Genomic DNA, 21,410 nt, shown 5'->3' on the forward strand with positions numbered 1-21,410 from the left:
ATCACCTGTCTTACCTGTCCCTCACCTCCCCTCTGGTAACCATCACTTTGTTCTCTATAGTTAAGAGTCTGTTTCTTGATTTGCCTCTCTCTTGCATTTTCTTTTTTCCTTTGCTCATTTGTTTCTTAAATTCCACATATGAGTGAAATCATATTGTCTTTGTCTTTCTCTGACTGACTTAGTTCACTGAATGTAATATTCTCTAGCTCCGTCCATGTTGTTGCAAATGGCAGGATTTCATTCTTTTCATGGCAGAGTAATATTCCATTGTATGAATATATCACATTCTTTATCCATTTATCTATAGGTTGCTTCCATGATATGGCTATTGTAAATAATGCTGCAATAAACATAGGGGTGCATATACCCCTTTGAATGAGTGTTTTGTAGCAAATTGTAATATTTATATATCACTCAAAATAAATGAGTCATACCGACATGGAATTCTATGGATAAATCTTATTAAATTATTAAGTATAAAATCTCAGCAATATTATATATTAAGTAAGCCCACAATATTACATTACAACATAGTGTCTCCCTTTAAACCTCTAAAAACAACGAAAATAAATGTATATACATCTTAGGAACAATAGAAATGTTATAAAACTATGTAAGAAAGAAAGAAATCAAGAGACAGGTAACCATCAGATCCAAGATAACGCTGTTATCCAGGATAACTGTTTCCCCTGTGGAGAAAGCCACAGGGGTATAGGATAAGGGAGACCATCAGGGTTAGATGAAGGTTATTGTCAAGATCCTAGCTTCTGTCTGGGAGGTGAGTTTATGGGCACTCACTATATTATTGAAAACAGTTAGCTAAGAAAGGCCATACATGGGCTGATGATGGTATGCCAAGGATGGTCATTAATCTAATCCTGTGCACCTGAAGTTCATAAAAAAAGTAAAAATTAGTCCACATTCCAAAAAGCAATGTCAAGGAGTAGAAAGAGCATTGGCAAGTTAGACCAACTTGGACTCCCACTCTGGCCATTGCCAATATCTAGCTATGTTACCTCTTCCAAGTCCCTCAGCTTCTCTGAGCCACACACTCCTCATATCTAAAAACCTGACCATTAAGAAGAATATTGAGAGATAAAGGCCATTAGGACCTAGCATAGTGCTTGGCATGCAGTAGGTGCTCAACGAATAGCAGCCATATTAGTAACAAACAAGAGAACACCTAGATGTAACAGAATGGGGGGAAAAATGTACCACGTAAAACATCAGTATGCTAATGATAATGTTAATAATTTCTATGGATTAAGAGTTTTCTCTGTCCTAGAAATGGTGCTGAATTATTTATTGGCATTTTCTTTTGTAACCACTACAATAGCCTTATGAACTGTACATTTTTTTTTGTTCTGTTTTTAAAGATTTTATTTATTTGACAGAGAGAGAGAGAGGGAACACAAGCGGGGGAGTAGGAGTGGGAGAAGCAGGCTCCCCACTGAGCAAAGAGCCTAATGTAGGACTTGATCCCAGGACCCTGGGATCATGACCTCAGCCAAAGGCAGATGCCTAATGACTGAGCCACCCAGGTACCCTGAACTATGTGTTTTTTATATTTCTTGATTTATGACAAGGACGTAGACTTTCAGAGACAGTAAAGAAACCTTGCCCAAGGGTGCTCAGATAGTAGAATCTAGGGCTGGGATTTAAACCCAGGTCTCTCTAACTCCCAAGCCCCAGCTGTTATCACTGGTCTCCATTCTTTCCTGACAAAATCTGGGCACCTTCCCTTTAGACTGGAACTGGTGAGGTTTTGTGCCCCAACCCAAACTCCAGCTCCTTACCTTATCAGGACTGCCTGCATTTACCTCACCCCTGTGTGCTTGGGAACTCGGGTGTGGACCAAGCTGGTCCTTTCTTTGTGCCTGCCAGGTGTGGGATGATCTACATGGAGCCCCATCAACTAGGCTGGAAGCCCTTGAAGGACTCATACATGGACACCCTGCCTGCTAGCCTCACTGAGGAGCACAAGGAATTGGTGAGACCATCGTGTTCCTCTCCTTCCCTTCCCTCTCTGTCTCCATACTCCTCATTACTAAGGCCTTCTAGGTACATCTTCACCTTCCTAATTCCAGGATGCAAGAAGGGGCAGGGAATTCCCTGCCTGTCTCTAGTTATCGTCCTTCCTGGCTGCCTGACATTTTTCCACCTTTCTTCTCCCTGTGGCAGGAATGGGATAGTATGATCAATTTCTCCTTCTACCTTCCCCATCACTCTCTGTCTCCCCAGTGGAGAATTCTGATGCTCAAGAAACATTCTACATGTTGGGTGGAATATCACACCTTTCCCCGTTGCCCCGTTGAAATGTCTCTAGAAGTTGCTCTAGAGGTAGGCCAGATTAGAAAGAGCTGTCTTCTGCTCTGTACTGCCACTCCCCATCTAGTGACCTCAACTCCATATCTCCCATTGCTGTGGAGCTGGGACCAGTTTAGAAAAGTTGTCTTACAACTACTAAGAGTGTCTATCTCCTTCTTCCCTTCCTAAAGGAGGGGTGAACATTCAGGTTAGATGAGTACCTGAGCACAGTCTCAGACTAGGGAAGCAGGAAGGGAGAACTCAGGCTTTTGGTGCCTCTTGTCCTCCCTGGGTTAGGAAAGTTCTCTAGGAAGGTTTCCCATTGAAGAAGCCAAGAAAGGTTGAGTTGGGTTCTCTTCCCACTGCAGAAACATTCTGGTGAGCTATGTAGGAAGGCCCTGTTCCTGTCCCATTTATATGCATATACAATGAGTATAATCACATACAGTTATATGCACATCCAGAGACATCTATGCACCTGCACGGGAACCCTTCAGGGACTCCTCAGTGTCCTTAGCTCAAAGTCTAACTTTTTAAAAAAATATTTTATTTGAGGGACTCCTGGGTGGCTCAGTCAATTACGCATCTGCCTTCAGCTCAGGCCATGATCCCAGGGTCCTGGGATGGAGCCCTGTGTCGGGCTCCTTGGTCAGTGGACAGTCTGAATCTCCCTCTTTTCTCCTCCCCCCAACTCATGCGCTTGCTCGCTCGCTCTCTCTCTCTCTCTCTCAAAAGAGCAGAGGGAGAGAAAGAAAAAAAAGCAGACTCCCTGCTGAGCACAGAGCCTGACGGAGTGGTTCATCCCACAATGCCAAGATCATAACCCTAACCAAAATGAAGAGCCAGACGCCACCCACCTGTGCCACCCAGGTGCCCCTTAAAGTCTAACTTCTTATCAGGGCATCTGAGGCTGGAATCTGGCCCTGCTCACCTTCCCAACCTCATCTCCTACCTTCTTCCTCAGCTCATTCCCCTGCAGCCCTTGTGTTTTGTTCCATTCCTGGAAGACCCCAGGTTTCATCACCTCAAGGCTTTTGCACCTTTTCTTACTCTTCCTGAAAATGTTTCCTATTTTACCGTGTGAGGGATGATTCACCTTCATCATCCAGGTCTCAACATAAAGGCCTCCTCCTCTAAGAAGCCTTCCCTGACTTCCCATATTAAACCCTTCCTGTTATTCCCCATTGTAAAACCTTTGTTGCCTGCTAGTACTTGACATGACTTGTAAGTATTTTATTTATTTCCTTGCTTGTTTAGTTATTTGTCTCCCTGGCCCCTCAGTAATCTCCACAAGGGTAGGGACCTTATCTATCTTGTCAATTGTTTATCCTCAGCACCTACAACACTGCAGTTAGCAGATGCTCAATAAATATTTGTTGGCTGGATGCATATACCGTATCCATGTACACGTGTATTTTTGTACACATTAATGTGTCTATTTATAATACAGATATACATCCACATAGATACACATCTATTCATGTATTTATTTAGTGATGACCTGTCTATTTCCAAAAAAATGACTTAAGATAAATTTTCAGTGACAGCCACAAATATGGTATAACAAAAATGAAAAAAAAAAAAAAACCTCAAGAGGAGAAAGAAGGAATTTTTTTCTAAAAAGAGTAACTGGGGTAGGGAGCAGAGATAAGAATCATTATACCCCCAAGTAAGTACATACAGAGAATTACTGAAAATGATCCCTGAACTTAGCTCTACCCTTCCTGTGGCCACTTTATACAGGAGTCCAGCCTCAAAAATGCACAACAGTCATTTGAAAATCTTTTAGAATTCCTAAGGATTTTTGTACAAGCAAGTCAGATACTCAGTCTGGGCCCTAAAATTTTTTGTGCATCTTGTAGCTGACCCACAGTAGCTCCAAGCCTCCCTGAATATCCAGCTCTGGGCAGTGAAATGGAAGGGATGGGCCTGGCTGTGGGCTGCACAGTCCATTAAGTAGGAAGCTAGAGTCAGAGGCCTCGGTGCCCCTTGTTTTTTCCCCGATATACCGACAGTCAAAAATAACCAGCAACCGTACCAGCATCTCCAGCCTTCCAGAGGTGTACCCAGCCCTTAGTCTTAAACTCATTTTTTTTTTTAATCACATCTCTTCAAATTTCATTTCTACCTTCAGGTCAATGACATGTTCATGTGGCTTGTCCAGCCCTGCCTGGAATTTATTCACCTTCAGTGTAAATTTGTGGTCCAAACATCTCCCATCCACCTTGTCTTCTCAATGATGAGACTGTATTCCTCCCTGTTTGGTACGTGCTACCTACAATTCTTAAGCCAAATGAAGGTGGGTAGGTGCGGGATATTTCTTCTGTTCCCATCTCTTCTATTCCCCCCTCCTCCATGAGTCACAATGAGACCAGAATTTTTGTCTAGAACAAGCAAGCATTTGGAGTTTAGATAGCAAAGCTTAGTGGAAAGAGTCCATGGGTTTTGGCTTTACCCTTAATCTTGGATTGAGTTACTGGGTATTTTTACGCACTTTACTCCATCCTTTCTCATGTTAGGTTCCTCATCCACACAAAGGGAATAACAGTTTCTGTCCCTCTTTACCTAACTAGAATATCCTGGAGGGAAATGAATTTAGAGGATACATGTGAATGTGTCTGAGCAAAAAAAGATCCCCCCAAAAAAGGAGACTGCGAATTTTCCCACGCTAAAGAAAACTGACAAAAAACAGTGTAACATGGTTACATTCTTAAAAGAACAGATGATATCAGTATACTAAACTAGGGACCCTTTTTTTGGACATAAGAAGTACAATAAATCATGGAACCATTTGTTTAATGGACCTAGAGAAGTTCTCTGTAATGATCTCATATAAATCAAATTTTGTTGAATTCTGTAGAAAATGACCAAAGATGTGTCAATTTGGAGAACTTTTTATTGGATGCCATTTCTTTCTCAAGATGGCACATAATTCAAATTCAAGATGGATCTTCCTGCAATTCCTGTTACATGGACATTTTCTCAGCTCATTTCTTCCAAAAGCATTACAGGGGCAGATAAAAAATACAACATGGTGAACAGTAGAATGGAGATTTTCTTTGGCTAAATATTATGTGATTTTCTGAAGTTAAAATTACAGGAATTACAGGCAATTTTTTCAAAAGCACACCAACTTTATACGGTGCCATATATTTGCATCATTAGTTGTAAATTTTGAGTATTTTCTCAAGCTCTGTTTCTCCTCCAGGAAAGAAGGCATCTCATGAAATATGGACTCATTGTCCCCAACACTGAGTGACCTAATCTCTTGCCTTCCCAAATATATAGCCATGAGTCCTTATCAGGTGTGCTGAAAGACACACAACTACTAAATACTGGGGACTGGGTTTGAATGCACACATACCTAATTTCAGAGCCCTAACTTTTACTCTGTCAGTGCTAAAGTGCAAGAGCATGGTAATTATAATCAATAAGGCCTTGAGATAAGGAATAATAAATACATTTTTAGCCTTGCAAAAAAAATTGCTAAAAGACTATATTGAGTCACATAGCTCTTCACGTAGCCTTCTTTAACGTTAACATCTTATATAACCAAGGCACGATGATCAGAATAAGAAAATTAACATTGATAATATATACTATTAACTATACCACAGACTTTATTTGAATTTCACCAATTTTTCCTCAAATGTCCTTTTTCTGTTCCAGGGGGTCACATTTTTTTTTTTTAATTGTTGCATCTTGTTCATCTCTTCTAATCTGTGACAGTTCTTCAGACTTTCCTTGTCTTTTCTTTTCTTCTCTCTCTCTTTTTTTTTTTTTTTTGACTCTACCCCAAAGGGGCCTCATGACCCTGAGATCAAGATCGCATGCTCCACGGACCAAACCAGCTGGATGCCAGTTATTTTATAGCATGTCTCTCAATTTAAATTTACCTCATGTTTTCTCATAATTAGATTAGGGTTATGCATATTTAGTAAGAATAGCACAAAAGTGGTGATGCCTTCTCAGTGCATGTTTAGGGGGTACATGAAGATAGATTTTCTGACTAGTAAAGGCTCTTTGTCCAATTTAGCTTTGGCCAGAGCCACATTTCTCCACTGTAATGTTCTGATTTTCCCTCATAATTAATAAGTATTTTGGGGAAGCTAATTTAAAACCATGCAAATATCCTATTTCTCCTCAAATTTTCACCCACTGATTTTAACATCCATCGGTGGGCCTTGCCTACCATAGTTAGAACAGTGGCATTTGCCTAATGTTAATTTTCCATTTCCATGTGTATTCCTTTTACATTCACTAATTAGAATTCTTCTGTAAGAAAGACTGTTCTTCCCTATTTGCTAATTCAGTTATTTACTGATTAAAGTATGGGCTCATGGATGTTTATTTTATTCTATTGGTTATAATCCAATTCTGTAATTATTTTGCTCCTCAAATGTCTTCAGCCATTTGAGAGCCCCTTCAGAGTGGTTCCCATGTCCTTTCACAATTACAAAAACATTATAATATATATACAAATATACAAAATATATTAAAATATGTTTAAATATAAAATACATAAAAAATAAAAATAAGAAAAGGGACACCTGGGTGGCTTGGTTGACTAAGTGTCTGACTCTTGATTTCAGCTCAGGTTTTGATCTCAGGGTCATGAATTAAAGCCCTAAATTGGGCTCCAGACTGGGCATGGAGCCTACTTAAAAAATAGAAAAAAAAAAAGAAAACTATTAAAAACTAAGAAATAATATATGTGGATAAATGATCTGGCAGGTGATGGCCACTCGGCCACCCTCAGTCCCCTCCCCAGAGCCCTAGGCAGAAAAGACCACCCAGTTTGCATTGTTTAGATCTGTATATAAGCAGATATATGCAGCTTCTCCTGAGGTTCCTGTTTCTTGCTTTTAGATGAAATCAAGAAAATAGATGAGGAGGAAAGAGAATTACATGAAGGCCTGACAAGTCAACAGATCTTTCTCTGGCTGCAAGGTCTATTCCTCTTTGCCTTGGTGTGGACCGTGGCAGGCACCATCAATGCGGACAGCAGAAAGAAATTTGATCTGTTTTTCCGGAACCTGATCATGGGTATGGATGATAACAATCCAAGGCCCAAAAGCGTCAAACTCACCAAAAACAACATATTTCCAGAAAGAGGTAACAGTACCTATTTGTTTTGTCTTGCTCTAATAATTTGGATCATATGGTTCTAAATCCAACCAAAACATTTGGCCCCAGTAAGGGCGTCACAAAGGCAGGGGGAGATTTTATAGTTTGTCTGATAGGGTTCAGGTCTTCAGAGCTGCCCACATATATAAGAGATGGGTGATCCTGAAGTCAGGGTCTTATGGGATTTTTTTTTTTAAGATTTTATTTATTTATTTGATAGAGATCACAAGTAGGCAGAGAGGCAAGCAGAGAGAGAAGTGGGAAGCAGGCTTCCCGCTGAGCAGAGAGCCGGATGCGGGGCTCAATCCCAGGACCCTGAGATCATGACCTGAGCCGAAGGCAGAGGTTTAACCCACTGAGCCACCCAGGTGGCCCACTTATGGGATGTTTTAACTATTATTTTCATTCAGAAAAGTTGAAAAAAACTTTTTTTCAAAAATTACCCATAATTCCATCACTCAAACAGGCCCCAGGAGACAGAATGAGAAATATAGTTTATTTATGTTTTTTCTTATTCCCTTCTAGTCCTGTTCTATGTGTTTACCTTCACCATATCATGGTGATTATGACATTAATATCTGTTATAATTTTGTCATTGTAACCTAATATCATATTGAAATGTTTCCATTTTTGCCATATACCTTATCTTCAAAATGATCACTTTAATGACTAAATATTCTATGTGTGCCATCATTTACTAAAAGATCAAAAGATTTTTTCTTTTAAATAGCTTTGTTTTTTTTTTCTTATCACCATTATAATATAGAAAATACAGAGAAAGAAATTACAGAAAATAAAAACCAATGATAATCCAATTACCCGGAAACAATCACTTTTAATATTTTTTCTTCCAGTTTATTCTATATTTCTGTACTAAAAAGGGCATCATACTGTAAATGCTTTCCAAATAGCTTGACTTTTTTGATTATTAGATAGTATGTAAAGGGCCATGAAATAACTTCTGGAGTGATATATGGAGAGATATTTGTTTTACACTAGATATTTGCATTTGTCAAAATTCAGTGAATATACACTTAAGATTTGTGCATTACATTGTAAATTTTATATCAAGAAAAAATGTAAACAAATATTGAACAGTAAATTATATAAATGCTCAAGTTTATGAGGAAGTGCATAGATGTATACAATTTACTTTGAAATCTGTCCCTAAAAATAAGATGGCTTAATTGGTGGGTAGAGGGTAAACAGGTATATGATAAAACAAGTGAAAACTAAAACAAAACAAAACAAAAACAAGTGAAAACTAATGGTAAAATCTAGGAGAGCGTATACAAATGTTTTCTGTATGATGTTTTCAGTGTTTGTTTTTAAAACTTTACATAATAATCATAATACATGAGTGAATAAGTAGGTGTCACCGTCCTCTACACAGTCTTTCTTCAGCATAAGTGACAACTTCATGTGATATAGTCATCTGTCAGATAAACTGCATAGAGGCCCTGGACCTTTATTTAGATACTAGTACATTCATTCTTTTTTTCTTTCTTTTTTAAAAGATTTATTTATTTTCTTTTTTGAGAGAGAGCGCAGGGGCCGGGTGGTGGCACAGAGGGAGGGGGAGAAAGAAACCCAAGCAGACTGCACTGAGCATGGAGCCAGAGCAGGGCTCGGTCTCATAACTCTGAGATCATGACCTGAGCTGACACCAGGAGTCAGACGCGCAACTGTCTGTTCCACCCAGGTGCCCCCTTTTTTCTTTCTTTTGTCTTTTACTCTTCGTCCTCCACTTTTTCCTTTGTCTTTTACTTGTTCTTTGGTTTAGAAGATTATTTTTTATTGTGCTAAGATATGCATTACATAAACATTTACCACTTTAGAGGCGCCTGGGTGGCTCAGTCGGTTAAGCAGCTGCCTTTGGCTCAGGTCATGATCCGAGGGGTCTGGGATCCAGCCCCACATCAGGCTCTCTGCTCAGCGGGGAGCCTGCTTCTCCCTCTCCCACTGCCTGCCGCTCTGCTTACTCGTGCTCTCTCTCTAACTCTGTGTCAAATAACCAAATAAAATCTTAGAAAAAAATAACCATTTCAACGATTTTTAAGTGTACAGTTCAGCGATGTTATACACTGTTGTACAATTATCACCACCATCAATCTCCAGAACTTGCTTCATCTTCACAGACTAAAACTTCATTTTCAGTGAACACCATCTCCGCATTTTCCCCTTCCTCTATCCCCCTGGCAACAACTATTCTACTTTCAGTCTCTATAAATTTGACTACTCTAGTTACCTCACGTAAGTAGAGTCATATAGTATCGGCCTTCTTTGACAAGTTTATTTCACTTTGTAATATCTTCAGAGTTCATCCATGCTGTAACCTGTCAGAATTTCCTTCCTTCTTAAGGCTGAATAATAGTCCATTGTGTGTATATACCACGTTTTGTTTCTCTGTTCATCTGTCGATGGACACTGGAGTTGCTCTCACCTTTTGGCTATTGTGAATAATGCTGCTATAAACATTACAAATATTTGTTCAAGTCTCTTGCTTTCATTTCTTTTGGCTATATGCTCAAAAGTGGAATTTAGGGATCATTTGGTAATTCTGTATTTAAGTTTGTGAGGAATTGCCACAGTGTTTTTCATAGTGGTTGTACCATTTTACATTTCCACCAGCAATGCATAAGAATTCCGATCTCTCCACATTCTCATGTATTGTTTTGTTTTGCTTCTTATAACAGCTACCCTAAGTGTGAAGTGCATTCTTGATTTTTTTTAAGATTTTATTCATTTATTTGACAGACAGAAATCACAAGTAGGCAGAGAGGAAGGCAGAGAGAGAGGAGGAAGCAGGCTTCCCGCTAAGCAGAGAGCCCAATGCGGGGCTCGATCCCAGGACCCCAGGATGGTGACCCAAGCCGAAGGCAGAGACTTTAACCCACTGAGCCACCCAGGTGCCCCTTGATTTTTTTAGAAACAATGAATAGATCATATAATAAAAAAGATATGTTTTAAAAAAGACAACCGCTATTAACATTTTGATAACTATCCTCTTAGACATTTCCCTTTTAGACATTTCCTGTTTAGACATATATGTACCTTTAGATTTATTTTCTCAAACATGAGATTGTTCTCTTGTTTTCATTATTTTCTCGTTTTTGCAATCATTAACAACACTGTGATGAACAGTGTTCTGATGGCTACCTACTTGCTTAACCCATGATTATTTTCTTAGGATAATTTCTTAGAAATAAAATAGCTGAGGGGCGCCTGGGTGGCTCAGTGGGTTAAACCCTCTGCCTTCGGCTCAGGTCATGATCCCGGGGTCCTGGGATCGAGCCCCGCATCGGGTTCTCTGCTCGGCAGGGGGCCTGCTTCCTCCTCTCTCTCTCTGCCTGCCTCTCCGCCTACTTGAAATCTCTGTCTGTCAAATAAATAAATAAAATCTTAAATAAAATAAAATAAAATAGCTGAATCAAGGATCAATAAAATTTTAAGATTTGATTGCTAAATTTCCCCTGTGCCTGAGTGTTACCATTTTTTAAAATCTTGGGCAATTTGAAATGTGAAAATGCTATTTCATTTTAGCTTTCTTCTTTTTGTAAAAAAAATATTTTAATAGACTTTAGTTTTAGAACAGTTTTAGGTTTGTAGAAAAAAATAAGCATAAAGTACAGAGTTCCCACATCCCCCTTTCCCAAACCACCCCTCCCTTCCAGTTTCCCTGTAATTAACATCTCACATTAGTGTGGTACACTTCTTAAAATTGGTGAACCAATATTGATAAATTATTATTTAACTAAAGTCCATATTTTACATTTTCGCTCTTTGTGTTGTATACTTTTAAGGGTTTTGACAAATATTATCATCTATTCACCGTGACAGTATCAGACAGAAGAGTTTAACATTGCCCTAGAAATCCTTTAGCTCCACCTGTCATCTCTCCTCCCCCTTAACTCCTGGCAACCACTGATGGATTTCCTCTCTGTATAGTTTCACCCTTTTCAGGATGTGACCTAGTTGGAATCATAGAGTGTGTCGTCTTTTCAGATTAGCTTAGGCATATGCATTTAAGACCTTTTACATCTTTTTTTTTTTTAAGAAGGGATCATTTCCCTTTTTTTTTTTTTTTTTTTTTAATTTGACAGAGAGAAATCACAACTAGACAGAGAGGCAGGCAGAGAGAGAGGAGGAAGCAGGCTCCCCGCGGAGCAGAGAGCCTGATGTGGGGCTCGATCCCAGGACCCTGAGATCATGACCTGAGCTGAAGGCAGAGGCTTTAACCCACTGAGCCACCCAGGCGCCCCAAGACCTTTTACATCTTTGTGTGCCTTGATAACTTATTTCACTGAATAATAATCCATTGTATAGCTATTTATCCATTCATCTATTAAAGGTCATCTTTTTCTTATTCCAATTTGGGGAAATTTAAATACAGCTGGTATAAACACTCATGTAAAGGTTTTTTATATGGGTATAACTTTTCACTTCATCTGGTACATACCTAGGAGCATGATTACTGCATCATGTGGTGAGCCTGTGTTTAGCTTTGTAAGAAACTGTCAAATATGTATACCAAAGTGATTGTGCCATTTCGCATCCTTACAAGCAAAGAATGGAAGTTTCTGTTGTTCTTCATCTACATCTGCGTTAGCATTTAGTGTTATCGGTTTTGGAGTTTAGCCATTTTAATAGGTGTGTAGTGGTATCTTGTCTTAATTTGCAACTCCCTAAAGACATACAGTGCTGAGCATATTTTTTTTTAATATTTTTTATTTTAACGTAATCCCTATACCAACATAATCCCTATACCAAATGTAGGCCTCAAATTTATAATCCCGAGATCAAGAGTTGCACATTCCACTGAGTGAGCCAGCCAGTGCCCCATGGGCATCTTTTCATATTCTTATTTCCCACCTGTATATCTTCTTTGGGGAGTTGTTATTCATATCTTTCTCTCCTTTTTAAATTAGATTGTTTTCTTATTGTCAAATTGTGTTCTTTGTATATTTTGGATGTAAGTCCTTTATCAGATACATATTTTATAGATATTTTCTCCCACACTATGGCTTGTCTTTTCATTCTCTTAACAATATCTTCCATAGAACATAAGTTTTTAATTTTAATGAAGTCACCAATTTTTTCTTTGATGGGTCATGCTTTTTGTATTGTATCTGGAAAGTCAGCACCAAACCCAAAGTCACCTAGACTTTTTCATATGTTATCTTCTAGAAGTATTTTAGTTTTGTGTTTTGCATTTAAATCCAATACCCAGGGGTTCTTGGCTGGCTCAGTCAGTCAAGCGTCTGCCTTTGGCTTGGGTCATGATCTCAGGGTCCTGGAATCGAGCCCCACAAACAGGCTCTCTGCTTAGTGGGGAGCCTGCTTCTCCTTCTGCCTACCACTCCCCCTGCTTGTGCTCTATCTCTGTCAAATAAATAAATAAAATCTTCTTTAAAAATAATAAATACAAAAAAAATAATAAATACATCTATCCATTTCAAATTAATTTTTGTGAAAGGTGTAAGATCTGTGTCTAGGTTCTTTTTATTTGCTTGTCTATAGATGTTTACTTGTTCCAGGGCTAGTTTTTGAAAAGACTATTCTCAATTGAATTGTCTTTGCTCCTTTGTCAAAAATCACTTGACTATATTTGTGTGAAAATATTTCTGGATTCTCTGGTCTGTTCTACTGATCTGTCTATTCTTTTACCAATGCCATTATTGTCTTAGTTACTATAGCTTCCCACTAAGTCTTGAAATTAGATAGTGTAAGTGACTATTCTAGATATTTTACCTTTCCATAGAAACTTCAGAATTCAGGGCGCCTGGGTGGCTCAGTCATTAAGCATCTGCCTTCGGCTCAGGTCATGATCCCAGGGCCCTGGGATCAAGCCCAGAGGCTTCCTGCTCTCCCTCTCCCACTCCCCCTGCTTGTGTTCTCTCTCCCACTATATCTTTCTGTCAAATAAATAAATAAAATATATATTTTTTTAAACTATAGAATCAGTTTGTCAGCATCTACAGAATAACTGGCTGGGATTTTTATTGGGATTGCGTTGAAGCTATAGATCAAATTGAAAAAGGGTAGCATCTGAACAATTTTGAGTCACCTTATTCATGAGCATGGATTCTATCTCCATTTATGTAGATCTTGTTTGATTTCCTTCATCAGCATTTTATAGTTTTCCTCATATAGCTCTTGTACATTTTTATTAGATTTATACCAAGTATTTCATATTTTTGGTGCTAATGTAAATGGTATCATGGTTTTAAATTCAAATGCCTATTTTTCTTTTCTGCTATCTAGGAATGCACTTGACTTTTGTATATTAGCCTTATATCCTACAGTTTTGCTATAATCACTTTCAAGTTCCAGTAGTCGTGTTTGGTTGATTCTGTTGGGATTTCCTGAATGGATAATCATACCATCAGCACACACAGTTTTATTTCTTCCTTCCCAATCTTTTTATTGCCTTTTAAAAAAACTCTAATTGCTTAAGAGGGGACTTGCTGTATGATATTGCATAGGAGTGATGAGAGGGGGCATCCTTATCTAGCTCCTGAGTATCTAGTTCCCGCCACTAAGTGTGATGTAGCTGGAGGTGTTAGCTGATCTTCTTTATCAGGTTCAGGAAGTTCCCCTCTATTCCTAGTTCACTGAGAGTTTTTGTCATGAATGGGTGTTGGCTTTTTTTCAAATGTTTTTTTCTGAATCTATTGATATGGTCTTGTGATTTTTCTTCTTTAGCCTATTTCTGTAATGGATTATGTTCATTGATTTTGTGCCTTACATACCTAGAATAAATCCTGCTTGGTTGTGGTGTGTAGTTGTTTTTTTTTTAAATATATTGTTGGATTTTATTTGCCAGTATTTTGTTAAGGATTTTTGCATCTGTTTTGAGGAGAGAGACTATAGTCTTCCTTTCTTTTGGTTTCGGAATCAAGGTTATGCTGACCTCATAAAGTAAATATGCTTTTATTTTGTGGAGAAGATTGTAGGTAACTAGTATAATTTTTTTTCCTTAAATGCTTAGTAGAATTCATCATCTGGGTCTGATGCTTTCTCTTTTGGAAGATTATTAATTATTGGGGCACCTGGGTGGCTCAGTGGGTTGAGCCGCTGCCTTCGGCTCAGGTCATGATCTCAGGGTCCTGGGATCGAGCCCCGCATCGGGCTCTCTGCTCAGCAGGGAGCCTGCTTCCTCCTCTCTCTCTGCCTGCCTCTCTGTCTATTTGTGATCTCTCTCTGTCAAATAAATAAATAAATAATCTTAAAAAAAAGAGTATTAATTATTGATTCAATTTCTTAAATAGAGACCATTCTATCCAAATTATCTACTTCTATTTATATGAGTTTTGACAGATCATGTCTTTTTTTTTTTAAGATTTTATTAGCGCCCAGCTAGCTCAGTCGGTAGAGCATGAGACTCTTAAGATTTTATTTATTTATTTGACAGAGATCACATCACAAGTAGGCAGAGAAGCAGGCAAAGAAACAGGAGGAAGCAGCCTCTCTGCCAAGCAGAGAGCCCGATGTGGGGCTCGATCCCAGGACCCTTGGGATCATGACCTGAGCCGAAGGCAGAGGCTTTAACCCACTGTGTCACCCAGGCGCCCCCAGATCATGTCTTTTGAAGAATTGTTTTATTTCATCTAAGTTATCAAATTTGTGGTCATAGAGTTATTCCTAATATGCCTTTATTTTCTTCATAATGTCCCTGGTGTCAGTCCTGATGGTTCCTCTTTTGTTTCTGATATTAGTAATTTGTGTCTTCTCTCTTTTTTCTTGGTTGGCCTGGCTGGAAGTTTGTCAATTTTGTTAATCTTTTCAAAGAAACAGCTTTTGGTTTGGTTGATTTTTAATCTGTTGATCTTCTGTTTTCAATTTCCTTTATTTCTGCTCTAATTTTTATTATTTATTTTCTTCTACTTATTTTGATTTAATTTGTTCTTTGTTTTCTAGTTTCATAAGATGGAAGTTTAGATTATTGATTTTAGAACTTTCTTATTTCCCGACATATGCATTCAATGCTATAAATTTCTCTTTAAGCACATCTTTGACTGTATCCCACAGATGTTGGAAAGTTGTGTTTTCATTTTCATTTATTTCAAATATATGAAAATTTCTCCTGAGACTTTTCTTTGATTCATGTATTATTTAGAAGTTTGTTGTTTAATCTTAAAGTACTTGAGGATCTTCGAGCTATCTTTTTGTTACTGATTCCTAGTTTTATTTTTAAAGATTTTATTTATTTATTTGACACAGAAAGAGAGAGATCATAAGTAGGCAGAGAGGCGGCGGGAGGGGTGAAGCAGACTCCCCCCGAGCAGAAAGCCTGATGCGGGGCTCGATTCCAGGACCCTGAGATCATGACCTGAACCGAAGGCAGAGGCTTAACCCACTAGACACCCAGGGGCCCCTGATTCCTAGTTTAATTGCATTGTGTTTGAAAGTATATACTGCATGATTTCTTTTTTTTTTTTTTTAAGATTTTATTTATTTGAGAGAGAGAGGGTGTGAAAGAGTGTTTTCACAAATAGGGGAAGGGATAGAGGGAGAAGCAGACTCCCCACTTAGCAGGGAGCTGAATGTGGGACTCGATTCCAGGACCCTGGGCTCATGACCTGAGCCAAAGGTAGACGCTTAACCGACTAAACCACCCAGGCATCCTATTGCATGATTTCTACTCTTTAAATTTTTTAAAGTGTGTTTTATGGCCCAGAATGTGGTCTCTCTTGGAGACTGTTCATGTGAGCTTGAGAAAAATGTATTCTGCTGTTGTTGAAGTAATCTATAAATGTCAGTGAAGTCCAGTTGATGGTGATGGTGCTGTTCAGTTTAACTATATCCTCATTCATTTTCTGCCTGCCATCTGTCCATTACAGATAGAGGGAGATTGAAGTCTCTAACTGTAATATTCGATTTTTCTATTAATTTTTGCCATCATATCAGTTTGCCTTATGTATTTTGGTGTTCTGTTCACATTTGTAGTATGCAAATAGTCTCTAATTTTAATTTCTTCTTTTTAATTATAAGTGAGATTGAATTTTATATATATAGCAGCTGTTTGTTTTCCTATGTTCTGATCGGTTTGTGTTCTTTTTTTTTTAATGCTCTGTTGTAGGGTTTTGTTTTGTTTTTTAAACAGACTTTAAATGTAGGTTCCCTTTTGTTTGTTTTCCCTGGATTGTGATGAGTCCTTTTTGTCATTGTCATCGAGGGAAAGCTTTATTGTCTGGGTTCCATATATACAATCTCTTTTCTTATTTATGTGTTTTTGTCTTTTTAAGATAGATTTTTTTTTTTCATTTTAGTGTCACCCACAACTTCGGTTATGCTTTTACTGCCTTGAATGATTTTAGTACTGTTGTTGTTTTCTCTTGTTTCCTTGTTGTTCTTTCTTAGTGTAACAAAAGCAAGTCATGTTGTCAGGGCTTGAATCCTGCCTCCAATACTTACTAGTCAGCCTTAAGGAGTTACCTGTCCCCTCTCAATTTCCTCAATTATAAAATGGGAACAATAATAATGGTATGCAGTCATGGTGTTCTTGTGCAAATTAAGTGAGTTCATGGGGCACCTGGATGGCTCAACTGGTTAGGCATCCAACTCTGGTTTTTGACTCAGTCATGATCTTGGGGTTGAGATTGAACCCCACATGGGGCTCCACACTCAGTGTAGAATCTGTTTTTGAGATCCTCTCCCTCTGTCCTTCCCCCATTCATGCTCACTCTCTCTCTATCTCTCAAATAAATGAATAAAATAAACTTTAAAAACTAAACGAGTTAACACATGTAGATACATTAGAATAAAAGCATGACATATAGAAAGTTAAATATTAGCGATTTCTGTTGCTGTCTTCTCATCATTGTCATCACCATTCTCATCTCTATTAGTTCATCCATCTTCCTTTTTTTTTTTTTCCATTTTATTTATTTTTTTCAGCGTAACAGTATTCATTCTTTTTGCACAACACCCAGTGCTCCATGCAAAACGTGCCCTCCCCATTACCCACCACCTGTTCCCCCTACCTCCCACCCTTGACCCTTCAAAACCCTCAGGTTGCCCCAACCTCCCACCCCTGACCCTTCAAAACCCTCAGGTTGTTTTTCAGAGTCCATAGTCTCTTATGGTTCACCTCCCCTCCCCAATGTCCATAGCCCGCTCCCCCTCTCCCAATCCCACTTCCCCCCAGCAACCCCCAGTTTGTTTTGTGAGATTAAGAGTCATTTATGGTTTGTCTCCCTCCCAATCCCATCTTGTTTCATTTATTCTTCTCCTATCCCCCTACCCCCCCATGTTGCTTCTCCATGTCCTCATATCAGGGAGATCATATGATAGTTGTCTTTCTCCGATTGACTTATTTCACTAAGCATGATACGCTCTAGTTCCATCCACGTCGTCGCAAATGGCAAGATTTCATTTCTTTTGATGGCTGCATAGTATTCCATTGTGTATATATACCACTTCTTCTTTATCCATTCATCTGTTGATGGACATCTAGGTTCTTTCCATAGTCTGGCTATTGTAGACATTGCTGCTATAAACATTCGGGTACACGTGCCCCTTCGGATCACTATGTTTGTATCTTTAGGGTAAATACCCAGTAGTGCAATTGCTGGGTCATAGGGTAGTTCTATTTTCAACATTTTGAGGAACCTCCATGCTGTTTTCCAGAGTGGTTGCACCAGCTTGCATTCCCACCAACAGTGGAGGAGGGTTCCCCTTTCTCCACATCCTCTCCAGCATCTGTCATTTCCTGACTTGTTAATTTTAGCCATTCTGACTGGTGTGAGGTGATATCTCATTGTGGTTTTGATTTGTATTTCCCTGATGCCGAGGGACGTGGAGCACTTTTTCATGTGTCTGTTGGCCATCTGGATGTCTTCTTTGCAGAAATGTCTGTTCATGTCCTCTGCCCATTTCTTGATTGGATTGTTTGTTCTTTGGGTGTTGAGTTTGCTAAGTTCCTTATAGATTTTGGATACTAGCCCTTTATCTGATATGTCGTTTGCAAATATCTTCTCCCATTCTGTCAGTTGTCTTTTGGTTTTGTTAACTGTTTCCTTTGCTGTGCAAAAGCTTTTGATCTTGATGAAATCCCAATAGTTCATTTTTGCCCTTGTTTCCCTTGCCTTTGCCGTTGTTCCTAGGAAGATGTTGCTGCGGCTGAGGTCGAAGAGGTTGCTGCCTGCATTCTCCTCAAGGATTTTGATGGATTCCTTTCTCACATTGAGGTCCTTCATCCATTTGGAGTCTATTTTCGTGTGTGGTGTAAGGAAGTGGTCCAATTTCATTTTTCTGCATGTGGCTGTCCAATTTTCCCAGCACCATTTATTGAAGAGGCTGTCTTTTTTCCATTGGACATTCTTTCCTGCTTTGTCGAAGATTAGTTGACCATAGAGTTGAGGGTCGATTTCTGGGCTCTCTATTCTGTTCCACTGATCTATGTGTCTGTTTTTGTGCCAGTACCATGCTGTCTTGATGATGACAGCTTTGTAATAGAGCTTGAAGTCCGGAATTGTGATGCCACCAACTTTGGCTTTGTTCTTCAATATTCCTTTGGCTATTCCAGGTCTTTTCTGGTTACATATAAATTTTAGGATTATTTGTTCCATTTCTTTGAAAAAAATGGATGGTATTTTGATAGGGATTGCATTAAATGTGTAGATTGCTTTAGGTAGCATAGACATTTTCACAATATTTATTCTTCCAATCCAGGAGCATGGAACATTTTTCCATTTTTTGGTGTCTTCCTCAATTTCTTTCATGAGTACTTTATAATTTTCTGTGTATAGATTCTTAGTCTCTTTGGTTAGGTTTATTCCTAGGTATCTTATAGTTTTGGGTACAATTGTAAATGGGATTGACTCCTTAATTTCTCTTTCTTCAGTCTTGTTGTTGGTGTACAGAAATGCAACTGATTTCTGTGCATTGATTTTATATCCTGACACTTTACTGAATTCCTGTACAAGTTCTAGCAGTTTTGGAGTGGAGTCTTTTGGGTTTTCCACATATAGTATCATATCATCTGCGAAGAGTGATAGTTTGACTTCTTCTTTACCAATTTGGATGCCTTTAATTTCTTTTTGTTGTCTGATTGCTGAGGCTAGGACTTCTAATACTATGTTGAATAGCAGTGGTGATAATGGACATCCCTGCCGTGTTCCTGACCTTAACGGAAAAGCTTTCAGTTTTTCTCCATTGAGAATGATATTTGCGGTGGGTTTTTCATAGATGGCTTTGATAATATTGAGGTATGTGCCCTCTATCCCTACACTTTGAAGAGTTTTGATCAGGAAGGGATGCTGTACTTTGTCAAATGCTTTTTCAGCATCTATTGAGAGTATCATATGGTTCTTGTTCTTTCTTTTATTAATGTGTTCTATCACATTGATTGATTTGCGGATGTTGAACCAACCCTGCAGCCCTGGAATAAATCCCACTTGATCGTGGTGAATAATCCTTTTAATGTACTGTTGAATCCTATTGGCTAGTATTTTGGCGAGAATTTTTGCGTCTGTGTTCATCAAGGATATTGGTCTGTAGTTCTCTTTTTTGGTGGGATCCTTGTCTGGTTTGGGGATCAAGGTGATGCTGGCCTCATAGAATGAGTTTGGAAGTTTTCCTTCCATTTCTATTTTTTGGAACAGTTTCAGGAGAATAGGAATGAGTTCTTCTTTAAATGTTTGGTAGAATTCCCCTGGGAAGCCGTCTGGCCCTGGGCTTTTGTTTGTTTGGAGATTTTTGATGACTGTTTCAATCTCCTTACTGGTTATGGGCCTGTTCAGGTTTTCTATTTCTTCCTGGTTCAATTGTGGTAGTTTATATGTCTCTAGGAATGCATCCATTTCTTCCAGATTGTCCAATTTGTTGGCGTAGAGTTGCTCATAGTATGTTCTTATAATTGTCTGTATTTCTTTGGTGTTAGTTGTGATCTCTCCTCTTTCATTCATGATTTTATTGATTTGGGTCCTTTCTCTTTTCTTTTTGATGAGTCTGGCCAGGGGTTTATCAATCCTATTGATTCTTTCAAAGAACCAGCTCCTAGTTTCATTGATTTTTTCTATTGTTTTTTTGGTTTCTATTTCATTGATTTCTGCTCTGATCTTTATGATTTCTCTTCTCCTGCTGGGTTTAGGGTTTCTTTCTTGTTCTTTCTCTAGCTCCTTTACGCGTAGGGTTAGGTTGTGTACTTGAGACCTTTCTTGTTTCTTGAGAAAGGCTTGTACCGCTATATATTTTCCTCTCAGGACTGCCTTTGCTGTGTCCCACAGATTTTGAACTGTTGTGTTTTCATTATCATTTGTTTCCATGAATTTTTTCAATTCTTCTTTAATTTCCTGGTTAACCCATTCATTCTTTAGAAGGATGCTGTTTAGTCTCCATGTATTTGGGTTCTTTCCAGCTTTCCTCTTGTGATTGAGTTCTAGCTTCAGAGCATTGTGGTCTGAAAATATGCAGGGAATAATCCTAATCTTTTGATACCGGTTGAGACCTGATTTGTGACCCAGGATGTGATCTATTCTGGAGAAGGTTCCATGTGCACTAGAGAAGAATGTGTATTCTGTTGCTTTGGGATGAAATGTTCTGAATATATCTGTGATGTCCATCTGGTCCAGTGTGTCATTTAAGGCCTTTATTTCCTTGTTGATCTTTGGCTTGGATGATCTGTCCATTTCAGTGAGGGGAGTGTTCAAGTCCCCTACTATTATTGTATTATTATTGATGTGTTTCTTTGATTTTGTTATTAATTGGTTGATATAGTTGGCTGCTCCCACATTAGGGGCATAGATATTTAAAATTGTTAGATCTTCTTGTTGGACAGACCCTTTCCGTAGGATATAGTGTCCTTCCTCATCTCTTATTATAGTCTTTGGCTTAAAATCTAATTGATCTGATATAAGGATTGCCACCCCAGCTTTCTTCTGATGCCCATTAGCATGGTAAATTGTTTTCCACCCTCTCACTTTAAATCTGGAGGTGTCTTCGCGTCTAAAATGAGTTTCTTGTAGGCAACA

At 38.7% G+C, this 21,410-nt stretch overlaps 1 protein-coding gene across 1 annotated transcript in view; it reads left to right on the forward strand.

Moving 5' to 3' along the window:
- The window catches only part of DNAH3 (dynein axonemal heavy chain 3), a 184,499-nt gene that overhangs the window by 95,755 nt on the left and 67,334 nt on the right, over window positions 1-21,410 (forward strand). Inside the window, exons 38-40 of the mRNA XM_045992949.1 lie at window positions 1,885-1,990; window positions 4,442-4,571; window positions 7,177-7,422. Of these exons, the coding sequence (XP_045848905.1) occupies window positions 1,885-1,990; window positions 4,442-4,571; window positions 7,177-7,422 (482 nt within the window). The remainder of the gene's footprint in view (window positions 1-1,884; window positions 1,991-4,441; window positions 4,572-7,176; window positions 7,423-21,410) is intronic.

The sequence above is a fragment of the Meles meles genome, chromosome 21, assembly GCF_922984935.1.
Source record: "Meles meles chromosome 21, mMelMel3.1 paternal haplotype, whole genome shotgun sequence".
Lineage (NCBI taxonomy): Eukaryota > Metazoa > Chordata > Mammalia > Carnivora > Mustelidae > Meles > Meles meles.